Genomic DNA, 17,719 nt, shown 5'->3' on the forward strand with positions numbered 1-17,719 from the left:
TTGTCTGGATCCACACCGTTGTATGTCTTCTTAATTTTTGCCTTCACCGTGTTTTAGAGGGACTGTCTTTGTGGCCCCCAATACCTCTGTCCCTCCTTACCCCACCATCCTCCTATTTTAAGGTTTGATGTTTGGTTCACATGGAATGTCTGTAGAGGAATCTGGAAAGTCAGAATTTTCCTGCTGTAGTTTGTGTCTCTGCCCTTCCCACAATGGTGAGATTTCCTGCAGTAGTTTGTGTCTCTGCCCCTCCCACAATGGTGAGATTACCTACAATAGTTTGTGTCTCTGCCCCTCCCACAATGGTGAGATTCCCTGCAGTAGTTTGTGTCTCTGCCCCTCCCACAATGGTGAGATTACCTACAATAGTTTGTGTCTCTGCCCCTCCCACAATGGTGAGATTACCTACAATAGTTTGTGTCTCTGCCCCTCCCACAATGGTGAGATTCCCTGCAGTAGTTTGTGTCTCTGCCCCTCCCACAATGGTGAGATTCCTTCAGTAGTTTGTGTCTCTGCCCCTCCCACAATTGTGAGATTTTCTCCAGTAGAATGTGTCTCTGCTCCTCCCACAATGGTAAGCTTTTCCCATTAGTTTGTGTCTCTGCCCCTCCCACAATGGTGAGGTTTTCCCCAAGTAGTTTATGTCTCTGCCCCTCCCACAATGGTGAGATTTCCTACAGTAGTTTGTGTCTCTTCCCCTCCCACAATGATGAGATTTCCTCCAGTAGTTTGTCTCTGCCCCTCCCACAATTGTGAGATTTTCTCTAGTAGATTGTGTCTCTGCCCCTCCCACAATGGTGAGGTTTCCCCCAAGTAGTTTGTGTCTCTGCCCCTCCCATGATGGTGAGATTTTACTGCAGTAGCTTGTGTCTCTGCCCCTTTCACAATAGGGAGATTAGTCCCCAGCAATTTGTGTTTTTGCCCCTCCCACAATGGGGACATTTTCCCCCAGTAGCTTGTGTTTCTGCTTCTCCCACAATAGGGAGATTTCCCCCTAATATTTTGTGTCTCTGCTCATCCCACAATGAGGAGATTACCCCCCTAGTAGCTTGTGTTTCTGTCCCTCCCACATTGGGGGGGGGGGATTTCCTCCAGTGTTTTGTGTCTCTGCCCCTCCCACCCCACAATGGTGAGGTTTCCCCCAAGTAGTGTGTGTCTCTGCCCCTCCCACAATAGTGAGGTTTGCCCCAAGTAGTGTGTGTCTCTGCCCCTCCCACAATAGTGAGGTTTGCCCCAAGTAGTGTGTGTCTCTGCCCCTCCCACAATAGTGGGGTTTCCCCCAGTGGTTCCTGTCTGTGCTCCCCTACAAAAATGGTGAGATTTCCCACAAAAGGTGTCACCTCCCCCAACTGGAGTCACCAATGGTGGGTTTATTCTACTTTAGGAAGAATCCATTGGGGAAGATCGATGTCATCACTGGGGTTTATAAAGGCCACATTAGTTGGGTGAGACTGGGTATACTGGTGGAAATATTTTGCAACTGGAGTCTCTGAAAGATACAAGAAGACATTGTGAGATTCAAGCACCCAGCAGCCATTCCAAACTGAAAGGTCTGTTTCTGGGGACATTGGCTCCGGGAACGGTATCATGTCCAAAGCTCTTACATGTTCACACATGTATCTGTGTGGCTGTCCGAGAGCAAAGATAAGGGGCCTGACGACGTTGCAAAATGTTTACAAAGTTTCCTGTTTAAACATTTTTAAAAAAAAATCTGATTGTTTGATAATGTTTTAGTTCATGGTTGTTATCGATAAGGATGATCAAAATGGAAAAACAATCCTAATTGTGTGGGCAGTGTTGGAGGTTGTGTAGTCCTTCAGGGTTTAATAATGATATCCAAGAGGGCAGAAGGAAAGTAGACTTATTTAAGGAGCAAACACAAGCTTGCTTTAATTACACTGGCATCTTAAGTAAAATGAGATAGACAATAGTAATCATGCATTCCCCATACTGTAGACAATGTGCTGCCATAAAACACCGAATGTCAACCTTATCCGCTTAGGTAATGTGAGCAGTTCCCACTGCCGTGCCAAGGATTTGTAGAAGGGTTTTACTTTTGCTGAGGTTGATGGTGATTACCCCGAAACCGTTTGTATCACTGAAATAAATGCAGAGTTTCCTGTGTCTGATGTGCTGAGTCGTATTTTCTTGCCGTTTGTTAGCTCTGTTGGTGCTAGTAGCAGGTCTAAAATAAGCTTGCCTGGGATACCTATGGGCCATACACACTATAAGATTTTCTGAAGACTTTTTCCTTTAGATTTACCAAAACCATATAATATGAGGTCAAACCTAAACACTTTCAATTTGTATGCAATCTGGCAGGCCCTTGCACTACATAGAAAAGGTAAATCTGAAGGAAAGAGTCTTCAGAAAATCTTATAGTGTGTATGGCCCTCTAGAGGTGCCGATATGTATCTCCTGAAAAGCATATTGGCCATCAAATGTAGCTTTTCAACTGTTTTACTCCCTTGCCTCTTGACTTAGGTGCTGAAAGTTGATGTTTGCATATTGCTGGCACTTTGGATAATAAATAAGGGTACGTACAGGTATCTCCTGGTCCTTTAGACTAGCTTTTAGGCTCCATTAACACTAGTATGACTCCAAAGTTGTGTCGACTTTGGAGTGCAACTTTGGATGGGTGCGACTTGGATACGACTTTGGCTTTGACCAGTGATAATGGATAACCGTTGCATTGTATAATATTCAGGTACGACTTTCATGCAACTTTGAGGGTTAACGTTGAAGTCTTTGGCCTTCAAGTTGCATGAAAGTCAGACCCAAAGTAATGCATGGACTACTTTGAAGTCACTGCAACTTTAAGTCGCACATATATGAATGGTTATCATTGGAAAACACGGGGAACAACTTGTCATGCGACTTTGATGTCCAAAGTTACATGAAACGTCGCACAAGTGTAAATGGAGCCTTATACTTTAAAACTGCCATAGGTTTTTAATAAGCTGTGCATAAATATAAGATAGTGGTCTGAAAGTATAGCATCATATCTGAAGGTAAAGCTCTATATCTGAATGTATAGCTCTATATCTGAAGGTATAGCTCCATATCTGAAGGTATAGCTCCATATCTGAAGGTATAGCTCTATATATGAATGTATAGCTCCATATCTGAAAGTATAGCTCCATATCTGAATGTATAGCTCCATATCTGAAGGTATAGCTCCATATCTGAAGGTATAGCTCTATATATGAATGTATAGCTCCATATCTGAAGGTATAGCTCTATGTCTGAAGGTATATATACGCTCTATATCTGAAGGCATAGCTCCATATCTGAAGGTATAGCTTCTCTATATCTGAGGGGTATAGCTTCATATTTCAAGGTATAGCTCTATATCTGAATGTATAGCTCCATATCTGAAGGTATAGCTGCTCCATATCTGAAGGTAGAGCTCTATGTCTGAAGGTATATATACGCTCTATATCTGAAGGTATAGCTCTATATCTGAAGGTATAGCTCCATATCTGAAGGTATAGCTTCTCTATATCTGAGGGGTATAACTTCATATTTCAAGGTATAGCTCTATATCTGAAGGTATAGCTCTATATTTGAAGGTATAGCTCTATATTTGAAGGTATAGTTCCATATCTGAAGGTATAGCTCTATATATGAATGTATAGCTCCATATCTGAAGGTAGAGCTTTATGTCTGAAGGTATATATACGCTCTATATCTGAAGGTATAGCTCTATATCTGAAGGTATAGCTTCATATTTCAAGGTATAGCTCTATATCTGAAGGTATAGCTGCTCCATATCTGAAGGTATAGCTCCATATCTGAAGGTATAGCTCTATATATGAATGTATAGCTCTATATCTGAAGGTATAGCTCCATATCTGAAGGTATAGCTCTATATATGAATGTATAGCTCCATATCTGAAGGTATAGCTGCTCCATATCTGAAGGTAGAGCTTTATGTCTAAAGGTATATATACGCTCTATATCTGAAGGTATAGCTCTATATCTGAAGGTATAGCTTCATATTTCAAGGTATAGCTCTATATCTGAAGGTATAGCTGCTCCATATCTGAAGGTATAGCTCCATATCTGAAGGTATAGCTCTATATATGAATGTATAGCTCCATATCTGAAGGTATAGCTCCATATCTGAAGGTAGAGCTTTATGTCTAAAGGTATATATACGCTCTATATCTGAAGGTATAGCTCTATATCTGAAGGTATAGCTCTATATCTGAAGGTATAGCTGCTCCATATCTGAAGTTATAGCTCCATATCTGAAGGTATAGCTCTATATATGAATGTATAGCTCCATATCTGAAGGTATAGCTTCTCTATATCTGAGGGGTATAGCTTCATATTTCAAGGTATAGCTCTATATATGAAGGTATAGCTCTATATCTAAAGGAATAGCTCCATAGCTAAAGATATAGCTCCATATTTGAAGTTATAGCTGCTCTATATCTGAAGGTATGCCTTTAAAGGGGTACACAGTACTGGAATGTTGGTGACTTTTGATGCTTTTGGCTATCAATGGCCACATAAAAGTGCTGGTTGAAGGGGCTTCTTCAAGGGACACATCTGCAGATCAACCTATAGAGAGGGTGGAGAAAAGCTAGCCATGCACTAGTAACATTTTGATAAAAAATTTTAGTTTTAGGAATGTTTGTTCAATTTTCTACTGATTAGTGGGGTCTACGTACTTTTCTGAACACAGTGACAAGAAAATTCGAAAGAGCAGAATGGAATTTTTTTTCTTGAACAAACACATTTCTAACAGTGATGTGGTGTTTGTTCAGTCCAAAACTGAATATTCAATTCAAAGGGCTTTCTAATGACTTTTGTCAAATCACCAAATGTACTGATGAGAATTTTTGTACTAAAGTTTGTTTGAAAACCTATTAATGTATGGCCAGCTTTAGTATTTTGGAGAAGCTTCTTATTACAGAAGTGGATGAGTTGGATTTCTCCAGCAGTTGGTCCAGTTCAGCAGCCAGTGGACATGGGTTGCCACTGCCAGTTTAGGAAGGTGAAGGTAGCAGGTACTGGAGCCAAACACATTTTGGATTCATGGTGCAGAATTATTCTATGATGTGAAAGGGCAATGGCTTTGGTTGGGCAGCTGTCCAACACAAAGGGACCTCTAGATGTACTTTGGAAGATATAGTGGAGGTATAAGAGAAATAGGAGTGCCACGTCACAGTTATAGAAGTGCCTTCAGTTGGGTTTAAAGCTATTAATAAAAACCTAAGACTTGGTTCACACTGGGGCGGCACGACTCTGTACTACTTCGGGGGCGACTTGTGCATTCCCATGCACCACGACTTCGGAGCGACTTGCACGGACTTCACATAATGAAAGTCTATGCAAGTCGCTCCGAGGTCGCCCCGAAGTAGTACAGGACCCTTTTTCTAAGTCGGAGCGACTTGTGTCGCTCCTATTAGAACAGGTCCTGTAGCAGTCAATGGACCGCGAGAGAGCGCGACTTGTCAGGCTGACAAGTCGCCTGACAAGTCGCGCTGGTGTGAATGGAGTCTTAATCTAAAGGAAAATTAAATAGGAAAATTGTATAATGTATGGCCAGCTTCAGCAGTGAAATATCCATGGATGTTAATGGAGCACTGGTGGCTCCTGAACTTCCAACTTTGATCCCACACAACACTATCCATGGTAGTTTAACAACCCACTATTTACATTGTTAGAGCACTGTAGGGAGTGCAGTTCATTGTTCAAGCACTGTAGGGAGTGCAATTCAGACACAAACTCTTTTATGTGACAAGCCAGACACCCCCAAGGACAAGTGAATTTGATAAAGTGTCCTGTCTATGGGCATTATTTGAAACCACATGGGTCTTCACTAAGAGTTGTGTCACTAAAGCCTAGTACACACGGGACAAATTTTCAGGGGCATCAGCCGGTTCGGCCTGTGTGTACTACAGCCAGTCTGTCAGAAGCCAACCTCTGTCGAAGGGGCATGACCGAAAAAGGTCTGCCGATCGGCTCCCGATCAATTGGCAGAGAGCGTTGTCCGGAGTGTTTTGGCATCGCCCTGTCAGAACACAATAGAATAGCTCCGATCTGGGCTTTTAGTTTTTTTTTTTCTTACCTAGCAGCAGTGCTATATTTTGGCCTAGGCCAACAAGGCCCAGGCCTAGGGCAGCACTTTGCAGGGGGGCAGCAAAAAAGCCGCCCCCCTCCACCTGAGACTCTATTGGCCACTTGTTGCTAGAGCTGCCTCTCTCATTCCCCCCTCTCTCTCACCCCCCCTCTCTATCGCTCTCATCCCCCCACTCTCTCACACCCCCCTCCTCTCTCTCTCTCTTTCATCCTCCTCTCTCTCACCCCTCCTCTCTCTCTCTCTCTCTCTCTCACCCCCCTCTCTCTGGCCACTGGTTGCTAGAGCCGCCTCTCTCATTCCCTCCTTTCCTTTCTCTCACCCCCTTCTCTTTTGCTCTTATCTCCTCTCTCTCACACTCCCCTCTCTCTCTCACCCTCCTCTCTCTCTCTCTCACCCTCCTCTCTCTCTCTCACCCCCCCTCTCTCTCTCTCACCCCCCCTCTCTCTCATCCCCCCTCTCTCTCTCTCTCTCTCTCACCCCCCCCTCTCTCTCTCTCTCTCTCATCCCCCCACTCGCTCTCTCTCACTCACTCACCCTCTCTCTCTCATCCCCCCCTCTCTCTCTCATCCCCCCTCTCTCTCATCCCCCCTCTCGCTCTCTCATCCCCCCCCTCTCTCTCACTCACTCCCCCTCTCTCTCTCACTCACCCCCCTCTCTCTCTCACCCCCCTCTCTCTCATCCCCCCCTCTCGCTCTCTCATCCCCCCTCTCTCTCTCATCCCCCCTCTCTCTCTCTCTCACTCACTCCCCCTCTCTCTCTCATCCCCCCTCTCTCCCCTCTCGTGAGATCTCAGGGGTTAATGCTGGGACTTGTAGTCCTTCAATTTTGGGGGGAGCCACATCCGTTAAAAAAGGAGTGGGGCAAATTTACGTAGGAGGGGGAGGGGGGGGGGGGCGCCCAATTTTAGTCTTGCCTAGGGCAGCACAAAACCAAAATACACCACTGCCTAGTAGTGTGTGCTAGTCTAGCTTAAGAATCCCATTGGAAGACAAATGACTTGGCAAGTTGACCTGAAGATAGTGTGACAGCTTGGAGTACCTGTAGCCCAATAGCCACTGGGTTGCTCTGTTGAAACAACTAATCAGGTAAGGTGCTTAAAAGGATATCATTAATCAGTCATGGGGAAGTAAAATGATTATGACTTTGGGTTCATTTTATTTCGTATTTATTTTTGTATATTTTTTTACTTTTTTTTTTATATTTTTTTAATTATTTTTAGTCCAGATCCACAACCAAAAAATGTTTTCTTTAAAAAAGTTTTCCAATTTCAGGGAGATGATGGAAAACCTCTCTACGCTCCCCCCCCCCATCCCCCCCATGGCTTGATATAGTCCTCTCGGAACCCCAACTGATCAGCTGTTTCCACAGAGAAGCCCAGGGGCTGCCAGGCTACAGCTACTCCAAACTGCCTCGTTTTCTTCAGTCCCTCCTGGCAAGTCATTGTTTTCCAATGGGGTTCTAGGGCTAGCCTAAGACTATTAAAAACCTAGGCATTTTCAAAGAACACCCCAAAAATATTACCAAATTTTGGTACATGATACTGGATTCCCAGAGCACTAGGGGTTATCTAAAGAAAGCACAGCAGGAGCTGCCTACTTGCTTTGTATAATTGACTTGACTTGATTTACTTGACTAAAAATTATATTTATACCACCTTTTTAGTACAGATCCTAATAAATTATGTACAAAGTCACTACTCATTCCGTTAAATTATTAAAGCATAAAATAAATTCCATTTAATTATTGTTGATATGTACTTTATGACCATAAATTTGTGGACACCTGACCATCCTGTCTATCTATATGGCCAAAAGTGTTACAGGCTTTTGGCCGTAAGTTGTATTTCCCTTATAGTGTGTTCCGTAAAAATTAGAGATCAGCCTTGGTGGGAAGCGAACCCAAGCTCATCAATACTTATAATCTTTTTTTGGCGACTGGCAGTATTGAATTGCTATTGACTGTGAATGATCCCACGTGGCATCGTCCACCATGGTATTTGCCACCACAATATCCACCTAGTTGCATATCTTTTTACGGCATTGGACCTCATTTATGGAATGGGGGAGGATTTATAGCCCCATTTTTTTTCAGGCTGTAATATTAGGGAGACCTGGCAATGCATCAAAAAAAGAATGTTTATTTCAAAGGCAAAAAATATTTTGATACAATCTGATTGGACATTTTTGGATCTCGATACACAGATCATTTTATGGTACTTTACATTTTCAAGCCAACACTTTTGTTTGATTTTCCAAGTAGCCCAGCAGGTTTTGGATAGAGGTTTAGTCAAGCTGTCATTGTGAGGTTGTAGCTATGAGTGACCCAAGCTTGTTGTCCATCGTTTTTTGCTCTCCTCTGAGAATTCAAGGTGTCACCAAACGTTCAGCTCATTCCTTTTTTTGTTTTGTTTGTTTCGTTTGTTATGTTTCCGTTGTTAACTTTTATGTTTGTCTTTACTTTGAACTTGAGTATGGTACCAAAGATAATCCATCCAACGCCCCTGCCCCTCCCTCCATCACTAGTCCTCGATCTCTTGTACTCAAGATGACGGTCCTAGCCCCCCTTTCAATGACGGTAACCCCCAAGTAAATTAATGATTGCTTAATTGCATTCTGCTTTTTTTTGCTTGAACCCCCCCCCCCTCCCCCTTTTTCCTTTTCTTTTTTTCTTTTTGTTTCTCATGTTCTTTTCTCTTTTATTTTTATTTATTTATTTATTTATTTATTTATTTATTTATTTATTTATTCTTTTGTTTCGGGTTTAGCTGTATAAGATAAGGGGATTGAGTGTAAATTGCTTTTAATTGTGCATGTAATGTAAGCGTTGCATTCACTTGCTGATGCCAGTCTCTTCTTCATCTTAGTGCGTGAATGTGCCGCTAGACCTCCATTTAGCCTCTTGTTGCAGTCCTTTGATGCAGGTAGGACATATTCTGAATAGGCTTGTTGCTATGGGAAGTAATCGAAGTCGATGTTTGCTCTGTAGCTAACCTTTATCTGCTCCCTGGACTCTGCTATTGCTTATAAACAAATGACTGTGATCACAGAGTGCCTGCGTGTGTGCATGAGGTACCGCATATTGGGTGTATGACCGGACGCAAAGCGGTGGTTTTATTTTTATGGCAAAGTCAAGTGATGTTATAATCCCGCATGCTTTTTTCAAAGCGTACTAATAATATCTCTATATGTCATTCTGAAGAGCCCTCGTTGTCTTTTTCAAAAAAGAACTTTCTCCATCCCTGTCTGCACCTTTACTCCAGGGTTGGGCAAATGCTAGGAGCCAGGTTGCCAGTGAGTACACAAGCCCAGAGGTGATTACTTGTTCTATAAAATTGCCTGCTGGCTCCTTGATTGGGCTCACTTGCTCCTGGATTCTATATTCATTTGTCCACCATTGTAGATGATGGCAGCTCAGTACTGGAGAAACTTTCAAGACTGGGTCATGGTTGGGACCATGCGCTAAAGCAGCCCCAGGCAGGTTAAGGAGCTGGCCAAAAATATCAAATTTGGCATTAGAATGTTCTGCTTTCCTGTTGTATTAAGTGGAATCTAAGATTCTGTATTTATTTGTCCACCATAGTAGATGATGGCAACCCGGTATTGGTAAAATTTGCAAGACTGGGTCATGGTTGGGACCATGCTCTAAAGCAGCCCCAGGCAGGTTAAGGAGCTGGCCAAAAATATCAAATTTGGCACCAAAATGTTCTGCTTTCCTGTTGTATTAAGTGGAATCTAAGATTCTGTATGTATTTGTCCACCTTAGTAGATGACGGCAACCCAGTATTGGTAAAATTTGCAAGACTGGGTCATGGCTGGGACCATGCACTAAAGCAGCCCCAGGCAGGTTAAGGAGCTGGCCAAAAATATCAAATTTGGCACTAAAATGTTCTGCTTTCCTGTTGTATTAAGTGGAATCTAAGATTCTGTATTTATTTGTCCACCATAGTAGATGATGGCAACCCAGTATTGGTAACATTTGCAAGACTAGGTTATGGTGGGGGATCATGGTGGATTTGATACCCTACTATGCCTTAAAGCATGGGTGTCCAACCTTTTGGCTTCTCTGGGCCACATTGAGTGTAGAGAAATTTTCTTGGGCCGCATATAAAATATATACTATAATTAAGGTATATACAGTAAGTAATAAAATGCTGGCGCGCCCTTCCCGCGCCGCCGCGCCCCCCGCACTAATTTAAAACAACTAGAGGATGATCAAATGAAATGGAATCAGTATACAGAGGTTTACTTCTTCTGAGAGATAATAAAGGAACACTCTCACCACCATGGCCACTTCAGTGATTTGAAGCGGTCATGGTGGTAGGAGTCAGAAACACTGCACATGCTCCCCTCCCCTCTGAGGCAGCCTCTGCCTACTGTTAGTTGGAAGCTGCTGTGACCGTGCCCCCGACCCAACTTCCTTCCTCCCCTTAGAAAAAAAAAAAATTGTCAGGGGGCAGTGGGCCGCATTGCCTGCGGTTCGGGGCCGCAGGTTGGACATGCCTGCCTTAAAGCATCCTTAGGCAGGTTAAGAAGCTGACCAAAAATATCAAAACTGGACCAAAAATTCTCCAATCTTTAACATTTATAATCTGTTAAGTTCCAGTTAGTGACTTAGCCTAGGCTGAGATGACGTCATCAGTCTGCTGCAGGCAGGAGAAAGTTTTTACTCAGTCCCCTCTTCCCCCCGCAATGGTCAGTATGCATAATGGTATTTTTTAGCATGTCACAAGGTGAGAGGCTCCAGCAGGGACTTATACACGTCAGACATTTGTGAGCACAGGCACCAAGATTTACATAAATATGTCATCAATAAACCGGCATCTTAATCCAGGAGTGACTTTAGTGTCAAAAGCACATTGGCACCCCTCCAAATTATTTAGTAAAGGTGTTTCCATGAAGGGTACAACATACAAATACATTTTAGACTATTGGCCAGTTCCAGCCTTGTGGTAATAATTTGGTGAAGGCTTTTTTCTGTTCCAGCATGTCTGTGCCACTGTTCACAAAGCTTGCTCTATAAACACATGGTTTAAAGAGTTTGGTGTGGAGGAGCCTGAGTGTCCTGCACAGAGCCCTGACCTCAACCCAACTAAACATCTTTGGGATGATCTGGAATGTTGGTCATGAGTCAGGCCTTCTCATCCAACACCAGTACCTGTCCTCGCAAATGGGCACCTTCCTAGAAGAGTGGAGGATGTTGTAGCTGCAAAGAAAGGACAGACTCCATATTAATGCCCATGGTTTTTGGAATTGGATAAAGGCCGATGTCCGCAAACTCATGCCCATATCATTTACTGTAGATGGTGACCCTAGATCTTAGATCAGCCATTCTGAGCCAGGGTTCATTGGACACCGGGAGTCCCTTCAATGATTACTAGGGTTTCCTTGAGCTGTGGTTGATTGGCCTTCCATTTGATGGGGCCTTTGTATTTCTAGGGCCAACGCCACTTGACAAAGCCAGCTGCATGTCACCATTGACGTTTTCAGCTGTTTATAAGGGTGGCGTTCTTCCTACTGACCACCAATGTAAGAAACATTTTTCTCACTGACCCACCAATGAATTGGTTTTAGCAGGGCTTTCCCAATATCTCAAAAGTATTTCAAGGGTTCTGCTGGGGTAAGAAGGCTGAGAAAGGCTTCCCTAGATAATGTCTGAACAGAGATGGCAAGCGAAAGAACTTTCATAACTAGAACAGATTTTATTGAAGATGCTACATGAATGTTCCAAATAAAACCATATATTAAAAATATTTGTTTATTACTTACACAGGGGCCATTAAAACATATAAAACAAATTTGCAAAGATCCCAATGGAAACGAGCCAATTCAAATATAATCAATAAGTTGCATTCATACGTATTGCTGTAGATCACCACTGCACTAGAAATGTGCAAATGTTCTTATTTTTCTAATAAATGTTGATTTCAGTAGTTAGGATGAGAATATTCTCAACACGTTTCATGGATTACCAACCAGCTTCTTCAGGAGATGTAGGATGTATATATGGTGGTAATGTCTGTTTAAGGCTTTTATGTATGAGCCTTACCCCAATAGGTTTGAAACCACTGAAGTAAATACTGGGTGCCTTTCATGCCCACAACCTGCTATACTGGTACTAATGGGCAGATAAACACCTAAATGAAAAAAAGAAGGAGGTCATTATTTCCTAATTTTAGCAAAATGTCTTGCATGCATTTGATGTCATTGAAATTGAACATTTCTACAAGCCAGAGAGCTTTGACTAGTGCCACCTTAAAGGGTCATTCCAACCAAAAGTCTGAAGTCTGGTAGGCTGGAACATCAGCTGGACTTTATGTAAATTGGTGGAAAGATCTCCCTGGCTGTGTCTGCACTCCAGCTTCTCCTGTTACATTCTCCATATTATAAAACAAATGAACTCCAGCATGGATGGTGGGAACCCCTCATAATGGGTGCTTTAGGTGTGTAAGGAATGGTAGGAACCCTTCAAATAAGGCACAACAGGTGTACAATCCTGGGAATTCCACACAGGATGGTGGGAGCCAGTGGCGTAGCGTGGGGGGTGCAGGGGGGGCCGGCCGCACCGGGCGCAACATCTAGGGGGGCGCATCCGCAGTGTCACTCTGTCTGTCTGACTCTGACATAGACAGTTCACACACTGTCTGCGGCTGCCGCCATCTTTAGGCTGGGAGATGTCCAGCGTGGCCGCCCTATGGCTGGTCACTCTGCATTGAAAGGGGGCACGCTGGTCACTCTGCATTGAAAGGGGGCATGCTGGTCACTCTGCATTGAAAGGGGGCACGCTGGTCACTCTGCATTGAAGGGGGCACGCTGGTCATTCAAACTTGTATTTAGATGCATTTTACTTTAATTACATCAGTATTTTCATACAATACATGTGCTTAGGGGGTAAGGGTTTCTTTAACTAATCTAGAGGAAGAGACTTGAGTGCTAAAATCTCACGGATTAGGGGGCGCAAATTACTTGCCTTGCCCCGGGTGCTGACAACCCACGCTACGCCACTGGTGGGAGCCACTTCTAATGGGCACAGTAGGTGTACAAACGTGGGGGCTATGTGTAGAAATAGTGGGAACCCCTGATATGGGGACAACAAGTGTGCAGACCCAGGAATTCAGCGCAGAGATGGTGAGAATCCTCATAATGGACAAGAGCAGGTATTAAGACTCAGGGATTTAGCACAGAGATGGTGGGAGCCCTTCATAGTTGGCACAGCAGGTGTACAGAACGTGGAACTATGTGCAGGGATAATGGTCAACAGATGTGTAGACCTGGGAAGTCAGTACAGGGATGGTGGGAACCCCTCATAATGGGCACAGCAGGTGTGTAGACCCAGGAACTCAGCCTAAGGATGGTGGGCACCCCTCATAATGGACAAAAGCAGGTGTAAAGACCTAGGAACCTAATAATGGGCACAGAAGGTTTACGACCTGGGAACTCCGCATAGGGATGGTACAAACCTCTTGTTGTGGGCATAGCATAGCAGGTGTGCCAACCTAGGAACCCAACTCAGGTATGATGGTGATCCCTAATAATGGGAAGACCTGGGAATTCTGTGCAGGGATGGTGGGAACGTCTCATAATGGGCACAGCAGGTGTGTAGACCCAGGAGCTCAGCCTAAGGATGGTGGAAGCCCCTCATAATGGACAAAGCAGGTGTAAAGACCTAGGAACCTAATAATGGGCACAGAAGGTTTACGACCTGGGAACTCCGCATAGGGATGGTACAAACCTCTTGTTGTGGGCATAGCATAGCAGGTGTGCCAACCTAGGAACCCAACTCAGGTATGATGGTGATCCCTAATAATGGGAAGACCTGGGAATTCTGTGCAGGGATGGTGGGAACATCTCATAATGGGCACAGCAGGTGTGCAGACCCAGGAATCTGGCGCAGGGATCTCATTGTAGAGATTACAGTATATAAAATAAACTGTTAAGTGGCTCAAATCTTCAGCATCATTAAAAACATTTTTATCAGTTTCAGGTGGAGTGACCCTTTAATGTGAAAAAAAGAAAGCCTATGTTTGTTTTATTCCTTTTTCATCCATTCTTTGTGTTCATTGCTGTTTATTGTTTGGGGTCTCTGTAGTATGTGCTGTAGTATGTTGTGTACTCCTGTATCTGCCATACTTTGTGTAGAAATAAGACAACATAATACATTGTAACAATGGATAAATGTTTGTTTTTATAAGCAGCTTAGCTTTTATAACAAATATATCATCAACAATCACTCATCAGGCGACTTTTGCTCCCGATAACCTCGAATAAACCGCATTTCATTTATCAGAGCAATCTAAAAAATACACAGAAATGAAAGGTTGGTGCTTTTAGGATGAGCAAGATTTTACAGCCGGGTACAAAATACAAAGACACTCCAGACGGTGACTGCCTGGAAAGTTTGTAGCTTTTACTGTAAGCTAATTGTAGAAAGTTACTTTGCAAAAAGTTTGTTTTCTTTCTTTTTTTTTTTTTATGTAATTAGATCAAAACCAAACCACCAAAATCCGATAGAGCGGGGATATTGAATTACAATGCATAGAGGTCCGGTCAGTAAAGTTTTCTTCCAGCGGAGGTCAGAATCTCATGTTTGTGTGACGGCTCAGATCCTTCACATCACAGCCCTCCATATTTACATCACAGCCCCCTCCTTTACATCAGTGCCCTCAGTCCCCCCTTCACGTCAAAGTTTGCCCAAAAAACACAGCCCCCTCTCTTTACATCACACTACACCCTCTTTATATCTTAATCCCTCCTTTTGTGTTATAGTTTCCCCACCACATCACAGATCACAGGCCCCCTTTAGGTCAAAGTTCCACCACACATCACAGTTTCCCCACTTTACATCACATCTCCCCCTCTCCTGTCACAGTAGTACCCCCTTTTTTTTTAGCAAACCTACCCCTCATCCTTCATAGCAGTGTCCATAGCCTCCTTCACCCCCCTTCATAGCAGTGTCCATAGCCTCCTTCACCCCCCTTCATAGCAGTGTCTGTAGCCCCCTTCACCCCCCTTCATAGCAGTGTCTATAGCCCCCTTCATCCCCCTTCATAGCAGTGTCTATAGCCCCCTTCATCCCCCTTCATAGCAGTGTCTATAGCCCCCTTCATCCCCCTTCATAGCAGTGTCTATAGCCCCCTTCATCCCCCTTCATAGCAGTGTCTATAGCCCCCTTCACCCCCCTTCATAGCAGTGTCCATAGCCTCCTTCACCCCCCTTCATAGCAGTGTCTATAGCCCCCTTCATCCCCCTTCATAGCAGTGTCTATAGCCCCCTTCATCCCCCTTCATAGCAGTGTCTATAGCCCCCTTCATCCCCCTTCATAGCAGTGTCTATAGCCCCCTTCAACCCCTTTATAGCAGTGTCTATAGCCCCCTTCATCCCCCTTCATAGCAGTGTCCATAGCCTCCTTCACCCCCCTTCATAGCAGTGTCTGTAGCCCCCTTCACCCCCCTTCATAGCAGTGTCTATAGCCCCCTTCATCCCCCTTCATAGCAGTGTCTATAGCCCCCTTCAACCCCTTTATAGCAGTGTCTATAGCCCCCTTCATCCCCCTTCATAGCAGTGTCTATAGACCCCTTCACTTCCCTTCATAGCAATGTTCCTAGCCCCCTTTACCCCCGTCATAGCAGTGTCCTTAGCCCCCCTTCACTCCCCTTCATAGCAGTGTCTATAGCCCCCTTCATTGCAGTGTTCTTAGCCCCCTTTACCCCCCCCCCTTCAAAGCAGTGTTCTTAGTCCCCTTTACCCCCCCCTTCCCCCTTCATAGCCGTGTCCTTACCCTCCTTCACCCCCTTCATAGCAGTGTTCTTAGCCCCCTTCCCCCCCCTTCATAGCAGTGTTCTTAGCCCCCTTCACCCCCCTTCATAGCACTGTCCGTAGCCCCCTTCATTTCCCTTCATAGCAGTGTCTGTAGCCCCCTTCACCCCCCCTTCATAGCAGTGTTCTTAGCCCCCTTCACCCCTGTTCATAGCAGTGTCTGTAGCCCCCTTCACCCCCCCTTCATAGCAGTGTTCTTAGCCCCCTTCACCCCTGTTCATAGCAGTGTCTGTAGCCCCCTTCACCCCCGTTCATAGCAATGTCCTACCCCCTTCATTTCCCTTCATAGCGGTGTCCCTAGCCCCCTTCACCCCCTTCATAGCAGTGTCCTACCCCCTTCATTTCCCTTCATAGCGGTGTCCCTAGCCCCTTTCACCCCCGTTCATAGCAGTGTTCTTGGCCCCCTTCACCCCCCATCATAGCATTGTCAATAGCCCCCTTCACTCCCCTTTATAGCAGTGTCCTTAGCCCCCTTCACCCCCCTTCATAGCAGTGTTCTACCCCCTTCACTCCCCTTCATAGCAGTGTTCTTAGCCCCCTTTACTCCCGTCATAGCAATGTCTGTAGCCCCCTTCATCCCCCTTCATAGCAGTGTTCTTAGCCCCCTTCATCCCCCTTCATAGCAGTGTTCTTAGCCCCCTTCACTCCCCTTTATAGCAGTGTCCTTAGCCCCCCTTCACTCCCCTTCATAGCAGTGTCTATAGCCCCCTTCATCCCCCTTCATAGCGGTGTTCTTAGCCCCCTTCATCCCTCATCATAGCAGTGTCTATAGCCTGCCAGTGTCACTCGCCTGTCATGCATATTGGATGCATCCAATTCGCATGTATATGAACCCAGCCTAACATTGCATTTTATTGCTGCACCATGCACATCTGCAGTGCATTGCGGTGTGTTACATTGAAATGCACGTTATGATGTAAGCAGGGCTTTTTTCTCAGAGAATAGGTGCAGGAACTCCCCCTTTCGGAGCTACCCCTTGTCTCCGCCCCCTACCCACCTCCGAGCACCGTTCCTTGGTTCCATACCCTACCAACCTCCCAGTACTGCCCCTTCTACAGCATAGAGAACCAAGGAGTCATTTGTACGGAATTTATTAATGATAACAAAAAAAATCTGTAAAATAGATCCACTGCAGCCAACAACAATAGACCCCCCCAGTAACAATAGATCCCACAGCAACAATGGACCGCAACAAAATAACACTGACAGAAACAATGGATCTCCCTGCAGACAGTATCAATAGATCTTCCAGCAGCCAGGTACAGTGGACCCCTATCTCAACAGTTGATCCCCCCCCCCCCCAGCAACATAAAACCCACCCCAGCAATAATAGTTCCCTCTCCAGTAACAATTGACCTCTCCCTGCAAAAATAGATACCTTCCAGAGACAAAAAGACCCCCAGCAGAAACAATAGACCTCCTCAGTAACAATGGACCGCAGTAACAAAATAACACCGCCCCCAGCAACAATAGACCCCCGACAGGAACAACAGATCTCCCCACAGACAGCATCAATAGACCTTCCAGCAGCCAGGTACAGTAGACCCCTCCCTCAACAGTAGATCCCTCCCAGCAACATAATTCTCCCCAGCAATAATAGTTCCCTCTCCAGTAACAATAGACCTCGCCCTGCAAAAATAGATCCCTTCCAGAGACAAAATGACCCCCAACAGCAACAATAGACCTCCCCAGCAACAATGGACTGCAGCAAAAAAATAACACTGCCCCAGCAACAATAGACCCATAGACCCCCAACAGAAACAATAGATCTCCCCACAGACAGCATTAATAGACCTTCCAGCAGCCAGGTACA

At 44.7% G+C, this 17,719-nt stretch overlaps 1 protein-coding gene across 46 annotated transcripts in view; it reads left to right on the forward strand.

The window, feature by feature from the left end:
- The window catches only part of TCF7L2 (transcription factor 7 like 2), a 325,847-nt gene that overhangs the window by 110,389 nt on the left and 197,739 nt on the right, over positions 1-17,719 (forward strand). For 34 of the 46 annotated variants that reach the window (XM_082267896.1, XM_082267941.1, XM_082267897.1 and 31 more), the window contains exon 4: positions 8,958-9,014. The exons of the other annotated variants lie outside the window; for them this stretch is intronic. In XM_082267896.1, coding sequence (XP_082124022.1) covers positions 8,958-9,014 — 57 coding nt within the window. The remainder of the gene's footprint in view (positions 1-8,957; positions 9,015-17,719) is intronic. 46 annotated transcript variants of the gene reach the window in all.

The sequence above is a fragment of the Pelophylax lessonae genome (assembly GCF_965119305.1).
Source record: "Pelophylax lessonae genome assembly, chromosome: 9".
In the NCBI taxonomy this organism is placed as follows: Eukaryota; Metazoa; Chordata; class Amphibia; order Anura; family Ranidae; genus Pelophylax; species Pelophylax lessonae.